This window comes from Diplotaxodon limnothrissa, linkage group LG12 (assembly GCF_057381915.1).
Source record: "Diplotaxodon limnothrissa isolate DT_005_m linkage group LG12, D_limnothrissa_male_GT1.1, whole genome shotgun sequence".
Lineage (NCBI taxonomy): Eukaryota > Metazoa > Chordata > Actinopteri > Cichliformes > Cichlidae > Diplotaxodon > Diplotaxodon limnothrissa.
This window is the reverse complement of record NC_140607.1, coordinates 15465222-15473640: the sequence shown is the minus strand read 5'-3', so window position 1 is coordinate 15473640 and position 8419 is coordinate 15465222. Positions and strand designations below refer to the sequence as shown.

At 40.4% G+C, this 8419-nt stretch overlaps 2 protein-coding genes across 2 annotated transcripts; one reads left to right on the top strand and one right to left on the bottom strand.

Annotated features, from left to right (window-relative positions):
* Positions 1 to 5203, top strand: tgoln2 (trans-golgi network protein 2). Its single transcript, XM_085368065.1, has 4 exons — positions 1 to 194; positions 2083 to 2807; positions 3281 to 3364; positions 3450 to 5203. Exons 1-4 carry the CDS (start codon positions 131 to 133, stop codon positions 3453 to 3455), a joined length of 879 nt encoding a protein of 292 aa, XP_085224191.1. The 5' UTR covers positions 1 to 130; the 3' UTR covers positions 3456 to 5203.
* A 1620-nt stretch (positions 5204 to 6823) lies between these two features.
* On the bottom strand, positions 6824 to 7495 carry LOC146621021 (dual specificity protein phosphatase 18-like). Its single transcript, XM_085368064.1, has one exon. It carries the CDS (start codon positions 7493 to 7495, stop codon positions 6824 to 6826), a length of 672 nt encoding a protein of 223 aa, XP_085224190.1.
* Positions 7496 to 8419: the final 924 nt, after the last annotated feature.

Below are 8419 nucleotides of genomic sequence, written 5' to 3'. Positions count from 1 at the left end.
TCTGTCAAACCTCTTGAACCTGTCGGCCTGCGTTTGTCAGCTCGGATTGCGTCGTGAGCTCTGAGAAGACGCAGCTGAAATTAGACGGATTCGGGTCGCGTTTCTTTGGCGTGTGGACACAGCCGACACGATGAGGACGGCTTTGCTGCTGCTCACTATATCTGCAATATTCCTGTGTTTCAGCTCCATCGGAGGTGAGTCGAGTTTTGTTTTTGCGTTTTTATTTGGCTTTAGGCCTGCGTTGGTTGAGCACTTATGGAATTCCCCACAATCCCTGATAAAGATGATAGGCGATATATGTCAAAACAGTCCTTTTTTTTAAATGGAGAAAGGAGAATAGACTGATTTACACCACTGTAGAAATAAATAAATAAAAAGAATAATAAATAACAATAAAATGAGTAATAAAAACTCGTATATATTGCCACGTTAATGTGTTGACATTTTTTAAAACTGTAAATTTTAATGTTTTATTTTTAATTGCATAATAGGTGCTATTTATTCTGTTTAGTATTTTATTTGAGCTTTTTCTGTTATTTTAATAATCTTGACTTTTTCCTCATCCTCCTTGAGCAGTCGGTCCGGTTTAACAGGTTGGCTCACAGGTGTTACGTGAATAGGATATCCTTCTGCTTCTTAAGAGCTTGGGAGGGATTGCGCTCATCCAGTCTCCTTTTCCTTCACCGCTTCACTTTTGCGATATAATTAACTTATTGTGATCTCTTGCAGGGGAATGTGTACTTGTGCTGTACTCTACTATACACATCTGTGCATAATATTCCCTGTCTTTACAGTGAATATAGCAAAATATGGATTCACATACAAGGTTTTCACCGTAATCTGGCGTAATTCCTCCCAACTGGAGGCCAACTGACACAGGCGATATATCCATACCAATATTTGGTTATGATTTAAAAACCCCGACAATATTCGGATATATTGGCCAATATATATAGTTTATTTTTCAGACACATGAAACTTAAAGAGATTTCCCTGACATTTGTTATGCACTTATTTGTTTACTCGCCTAAGCTCTGCCTGACGTTGCTTGTTGATTTTGTGGTACCTGTTGCCAACAGGGAAGTTGTAGACTGCCCTTTAGTTGGCAAACAATGCAACATTAAGACTCCTAACACGATTAAAGGGTGTTTCTACCTTTTTCTTCTTTACTTTCTTTAATCAACCTTTATAACAGGATAGGTGGAGTGCCAGTATCGGCTGATAATATTGACCCACCAATAAATCAGTTGGTCTCTACTACATATATTTCCAAACCTGCTGGATAAAACTGTGGACACTGTTGGATCATTTTGTCCGTAGCATAATGTTAAGAAAATTACTCATGAATTATAACTTATTGTACAGATCTACATTCTTTTAGTAAAAAAAATCTCAGCATTATTTATCTGTTAATCATGGTCTGCACCACTGATCCACACAAGTCATGTGACCAAATACTAATGGCATATAGTGTTCACTCTGCTGATTATTGGCCCAGTTGAAAATCAGGATGATAAAAAATACTGGATTCCTAGTGCGTGTTGCTTATATCTTTGTGTTTTTGTATGATTTTGTAGTCAACCTAACAAATTAATGAGGTCAGCTGACATATTGTAGCCCACTGACCTTTTGCTTTGCATAGTGGGTAATCCAGCCTTGATAACTGGTGTATTAGTCCTATAGTAGTAGGTCTACGCACTATGTCACATATGTAAGCAAATGTACTCAAAGTGTCAGTGGTCACTGTCACAGTCTAGTATTATCCACGTCTGCTATATTGTCCTTTGATTTCTGGAATGTTTTGCTGCCAATCTTTTTCATGGCAGACATGATTCAATTATGTAATTGAGTAATCCCATTTAATGTAATCACTTGGAGGAAGCTGACAAGAAAAATGTTACGAAGATATCGGGAGAGAAGAGAAAAATAGATTAAATAATATTTCAGAGGTTTGCACTGGAAGAAATAAGTAGTGAGGATAAACAAGCAGATGTGCATGTAATGTAATAAATAGTTAATTCAAAATCCCAGTTAACACATTTAACATTCCATTAATACTGAGGCTCTTGTTTTTGTATTCAGCACAGGGTGAAGTCTCCCCAGATGCAAAAAGCCCACCAGTAAAAGATACAAATGGAACAGATCAATCTCAGTCAAGCGTGTCTGGTAACCACACCGGAAAGGCGGCTAACGTATCAAAACCTGAAGAGTCACTAAGCTCACCTACGAAGGGTGTGAGTACATCAGCTGAACAGCCCAAGGCGGTCGAGAAAAATCCGGAAAGCGCAGGAATTGAAACAGATACACAGAATCAAACTGAAAAACAACAGGAGGATGGAAATGATGAGCACGATGGAAAACAGGATTCTGGTCCGCAAACCCAAGGGAAAAACAAGCTGCCCAATAAGACAGATGGGCAAACCAACCAAGCGGAGCCTGAAACCAAAGACAAAGAAGAAGTAAGTCCACAAGCCCAAGCTCCTACAGAAAACGATTCTAAAAAAAAGCCAATTGAAAGCACATCCACAGAGAAACTTAAAGATGAATTGAGCACCATGGAGGAATTCCAAGGAGGTGATGTAGACGAGGACGATGGGATAGATGACAATGAGGAAACACCAAACCATGCTAATGGCGAAGAGCAAGGAAAGGATGGTGTGGAGCAGACTAAAAGAAAAGAGGTGAAAGTTCCATACGACCCATCCAAAATGATGGAAAACGGGGAAAGCAGCCATTTCTTTGCCTACCTCGTTTCTGCAGCTGTGCTGGTGGCAGTGCTCTACATCACTTACCACAACAAGCGCAAGGTACTTTTGCTGTTAGACCGGCTTGATGTCCCAAGTCTTGTACCCAAATACACACATAGAAAAAGATTTTTTTTTTAAATTTAACTTTAAAGTTTGACTCTGGTGTTTAAACTAACATAAACTGCACCTTGAACCTTGAACTTTGAGCCTAAAATATATTTGGCACCTGTGGTTGCCTTTTGAGGCGCAGGTCATTTCCTGTGTAGAACACACACAACAATTACGTTGAGAGTTGTGTAAATTTCTCCACTGAGCTTAAGGAAAGAAACACATTTCCCAGCTGTTCTGGTTTAATGCTGAAAACCACTTTTACATTAGCTAAAGCTTTTTTTTTTTTTTTTTTAACTTAGTTGTCCATTAATGTGTAGCACACTCAGTTCTAACATTGGCTAGCTTAACTATCCTTATTTTGAAAATCAGACATCTTACAGCAGTCCAAACCAGACTTGCCTGATCTTTTTTTTCGCCACCAGATAATCGCCTTTGTTTTGGAAGGAAAGCAATCCAGAGCCGCACGTCGACCTAAGTCCACAGAATACCAAAAATTGCAACAGCAGGTGAGTGACTTTTATAAAGAAATACATTTCTCTGCGGCTCTTTTCAAGAAATGTTGTAACTTTTCGATTCTTTCTTTTCTTTCAGATTTGATCTCAAGCCAGCTGTTGGCTGTTTGAAATGAAGGAGTGCAGATACCGGTGTTCGATATATTACTGAAGTACTCTGGGTTACACCTCGGGTTAAATGAACATTCTTCTATTTTGGACCTTTTTAGATGTTTATTGCATGACTATGCAGGTGACACGATTTGCCTTATTGAGGGAATGGGGGAAGTGCAATGAAGGTAAAATAGGCATGCCGTTTTTGCACTTGTGTCATTATTTCACTTGTAGTTTGGCCTGACAAAGGTCCTTGCTCAGGATGTTGAAGTAGCAAATTCCAGCCTTACTCCTAAATAAGCCATCTGAATCGTTGTAAAATACTGTAATGTGCTTTTTATTTGCGGTTGTTAAAAATGTCTTTTAGAGTTTAAAAAATACATCAAGATTTCATTAAGATGTAAAAGTGTCATATTGGAGGTCAGACTCTGCAGTGTAGGCCATGTGAATGTTGTAACAACCGTAATCCAGAAGGAGGTAATGGCTTAAATATAACCATGGAAGAAGGAAAAGTCACTGCTCTCATATCTGCATGCTAAATACAGCCACAGCCTGGCACAAATATCGGAAAGCACATCTTTGCTTTTAAGGTGGAATGTAGAATCAATGAGGACTACAAAGTTAGTGTGTGGTGATTGTGTAAACAGTGTTTTATAGCAGTTTCCCAAATATAACTTCATTACCAGACTTGTTATTAGAGGTTGCTCCTTATTAAACTACGCTAAATCACCCTATGTGGGCAGCAGCTCATTGATGCACCGGTACAATATTACAATGTTTACGATAAACTGATTGCAGAACAGAATCTGACATTTGAAAGTTAAAAAAGACACTTTGATGGTTAATTTAAAAAAAAAAAAAAAAAAAAATTAAAACCATCTTTTTTTTTTCGTTTTTGTTTGTAAGACTTTCTAAGCGGGCGTTCGCGTGAACTTTTTTCCATTTGTTCAAGACTACTTAAGTGCACGATTAGCGATGCGCTGCTTAAGGCTGGAATCTATATTTATTAACACTAAGCTGGCTGTAGGTTTGTGTTGGATGCAGAGATGAACGTACTGTCAATGCTGTGATGCAAACTCGTGGCATAAAGGGAGCAACCGTATGATGGCCGACTACTCCTTTTTAAAAATTGAGACTTGTCTTAGGTTTACTGGGTGCGCATGCTAATCTCTTATTTCAGACAGTATGTCGAGACGACCAGTCTTTTTCAAAGTGGTGTTTAAAGATCTGAAATCTATCCATCATGTCTGTGGTTTAGAAGAATATTTTTACGTTGTACCACTACATGTGTGTCTCTGGGATGACCACTTAAATATAAAGATTTCACATTTACTCTGTAACAGATGTGTGTTTATGTTTAAAAGAAATGACAGACTTGTGCCAAGTTGTGAATGAGTTTTACTGTGATCCGTGGCGTCGCTCAGATATTGTACCCGTTTTCCTCAGTTTCCTCGCTGTTCGTTGCAGGTGGCGGGCACGTAAAGCTAATTGTGTAAGAAATAGAGCTGTTTTCTTTTGACTTAAGGAATCCCATATTATGGTATGAAAATGTATATTTTTATTAAAGAATTAAGTGAAATTATCTTTTTTTGTTTTGTTTAATGAAGCACTGTAATTAGCTAGAAAACATCATGGCCATGTAGACTTTATTTCTCTGTTGTAAGGAGTGACTGTCCATTTAAAAAATAAAAACACAAAGAACAATAAAAAGAAGCTTTCTTGCTCATTAGGGTGAGAGGTGAGCCAGCTCAGTTGTATGCTTATTGGAAAAGAAATGCTTTTTCTACTGTCTTGTCTCAGTTGAGTCGGACTTGTTAACAGCCTTCAGTGTCACAGCTCTTATTTTGACTTTGAGAGTAAAAAGTATCAAAGCATTAATGTTAAATAGTTCAGTTAGCAACGCTGTGAATGCAGGACTTTAACTTTTATCTAAATGTACAATTGATCCACATAAAAAGTATACAAAGAGTTTATTGGAGTTTCTGAACATTTTTAAAAGCAAAGTGAGTGTTGAATCAGAGCTTCCACCTGAGCCCTCAGAGTCAGCTGACTTTGTTTTTCATGCATAAACTTTCTAGATTATTATTATTATTGTTATTATGAACATTCTGAGTTACAGGGTCTCAAAGTACATAATCTGATATCTGACATGAGTCTCCCAGCACTTTTGATCCCTCCCCTTTACATACATGAGATGGCCACATTAAACTTTCAGAGTTGAAAAACGTATTTAAGCTCAGATCCAAGACCACAAACAAACTATTTTCAAATCAGTGACGCAGAATAACAGAAACAAGAACCGATAACCTGGATGTTTTTCTGATGACTCATCTCCCCCCCCCAAAAGTACAATGTGTAAACTTTACATTTTAATAATAATAATGCATTTATATAGCGCTTTTCGGGGCCCTCAAAGCGCTTTACAATACCACTATTCATTCACTCACTGGTGGAGGCAAGCTACAGTTGTAGCCACAGCTGCCCTGGGGCAGACTGACAAGCGAGGCTGCCATATCGCGCCATCGGCCCCTCTGGCCAACACCAGTAGGCGGTAGGTGAAGTGTCTTGCCCAAGGACACAACGACCGAGACAGTCTGAGCTGGGACTCGAACCGGCAACCTTCCGGTTACAAGACAAACTGCCAACTCTTTGAGCCACGATTTTGATACTAGGATCATCTTCCAGCAATGATTCCTTATGACTCAAGAGAATTTCATGGCTGCCATTTTTCTTCGATCAGTATCATCTGAACTTAATAGTTCAGATGATACTATTTGCCTTATTGAGGGATTTGGTTAATTTTATGTGGAATAACTCAATGAGAATAGCAATCACTCATTTATTCTGTTGTATTTTATAAGCTTTGAATCCTTTAATATGACATCCTGTAATTTTTCAGATAAATGTGGTAAAACAACATACCACAACATTTATCATTAACAGACAGTGGAGCAGCATTTAGTCACATTGAGTAGAAGCCTACTACAAGCCTATCTTTAGAGCTCCCATTCATGACAAACGTGTTGTGGTAAATCTCACTCTCACTGGATGTTTGAGCATTTTGCAGAATGATGGAGGGTTTATATCTGCAAGCGGTTCCTGAGCTCACCAAAAATCTCACATAATCAAGCAAGAGGTGGCCAAATGCACCATGGGAAAACCACGGCAGGCATAAATTATACAGTAGCTTACTGTTACTCTGCACAACTGCCCATTATTATGAGGGCCTGGAGGGAACGCATTCACTGTTTATGCTTCCTTTCAAGGCTGCACAGGATTTTACAGTTAAGGCCAGCACACTGCAGATCATTGTGAAATTATGTCCCACTTTCCCACCACACACAAAGAAGCGTGCTTCCCTCACAGTGGCATCATATTCCTGGCCTCCTCTTCATAAATGTCAGGTATCTCTCCCATGGATGAGGACACCATGCGGACAGAGTTGCAACCACGAAGCCCGCCCTCATACTGGATGAGCTGTTTCCAGAACCCGTTATTGGGTCTCACGACAGGGCGACAGGTCCTGACCCAGCCGTGGGCCTCTAGGAGGCTCACGCCGCGGTGCTTCATTAGGTAAGCCATGCACAGGGCTGCGGAGCGGCTCACCCCGGCGTTGCAGTGCACCAGCGTGCGGCCGCTGCTCTCCGCTGTAACCTGGATTTTATCCGCCACCTCGTCAAAGTGATCGCTGAGTCGAGAGACCGGGGTATCAGAGACCGGGATGTGGAAGTACTCCACCCCTGGAGGGGGCGAGACGCTGCCCTTTTTCTCAGTGACGTTGATGATGCAGGTTATCCCGCAGCCAGTCACCTGGCGGGGATCACCGGCCGCTCGGGCATTACTCAGGTAAAGACAGTCGGTGACTCGGCACAGACCCGAGAGAGCCGACGGAGCTGGCTGATGCATGGATAACGTCACATTCAGCGATGCTTCACAGTTTGTTCCTTTCCATGATACTAATCGCGCCAGCGCGCGCACGGCTGGGGCAGCGAGGTACATGCAGTGGTACGGCGACTCAGGAAGGCCAAACATCTGTGAGCGCGCAAGCTGGCGCCTCCAGCTGGATGGGGGGTTTATCAAGTGGATACCAAGGTCGAATTAATGAAATGTAAATACCCTTTCTTAGTGACGTACTAGGCAGCTTTATACTGACAGCTATGCAGTGGGTTTAAAGTGTGATCACAATTCAAATAACCTACACTGTGAAAACAAACAAACAAACAAACGTTAAACATCCCAGTTTTAATGAATCATCAATGTTATGATTATCATGTAAATGACTTTTTAAAAAAATCAAGATTTGCTGTGTGGCCTCAGTAATTGAACCCAGAGTGCAGGACTGGGAACAAAAGGCATAAAACTGAAAAAACAGCTTTATTGCTACACTCCAACAAAAGCACAAAGATAAGCAGGCACCCAGGACACAGCTCAGAGAGGACTGAGACAACATATGCTCACAAAGGATAACAAGGGTACAAGCAACAGGTAAGAGGACAGCTCAAACTAATAACAGATAATAAGTGTGTGGGAGTAGAATCAAAGCGAAAGCACACGACGAGAGACTATCAAAATAAGACAGGAAATAACCAGCACTGAGACCAGGACTGAGACATGAATTTGACAAAGAGATAGAAGATAAACGAGAATGGGAATGCAAAATGGAGATTAATAAACCTTTCACCAACTAAAGCAATCAGGGAACTAAAGGCACAGAAAACAACTGGACTTTAAGTTTCATGAAGATGTTTCCTTCATGAAACTTAAAGTCCAAGAAGCTCTTGGATGAGAGATGAAACATTTTCACGAAACGTAAAGAAGTCCAGTGAGTTTTTTCCCCCCCAAGCTCCTTAGCCTACCATGACCTGGAAAACTGAGACATACAGAACAGAAAACAGGATCATCCCAGTTTTATTACATGAGCGCCCTGTTTTTTTAGCCCCAAAAAACAAAAAAACT

Bases quoted from the DNA above. Each gene is read 5' to 3' on its own strand.
- tgoln2 (XM_085368065.1), top strand. From the start codon at position 131: ATGAGGACGGCTTTGCTGCTGCTCACTATATCTGCAATATTCCTGTGT. The intron at 195-2,082 runs GTGAGTCGAGTT...TTTTGTATTCAG, and splicing joins GTGTTTCAGCTCCATCGGAG to CACAGGGTGAAGTCTCCCCA. The intron at 2,808-3,280 runs GTACTTTTGCTG...TTTCGCCACCAG, and splicing joins CTTACCACAACAAGCGCAAG to ATAATCGCCTTTGTTTTGGA.
- LOC146621021 (XM_085368064.1), bottom strand. From the start codon at position 7,495: ATGTTTGGCCTTCCTGAGTCGCCGTACCACTGCATGTACCTCGCTGCC.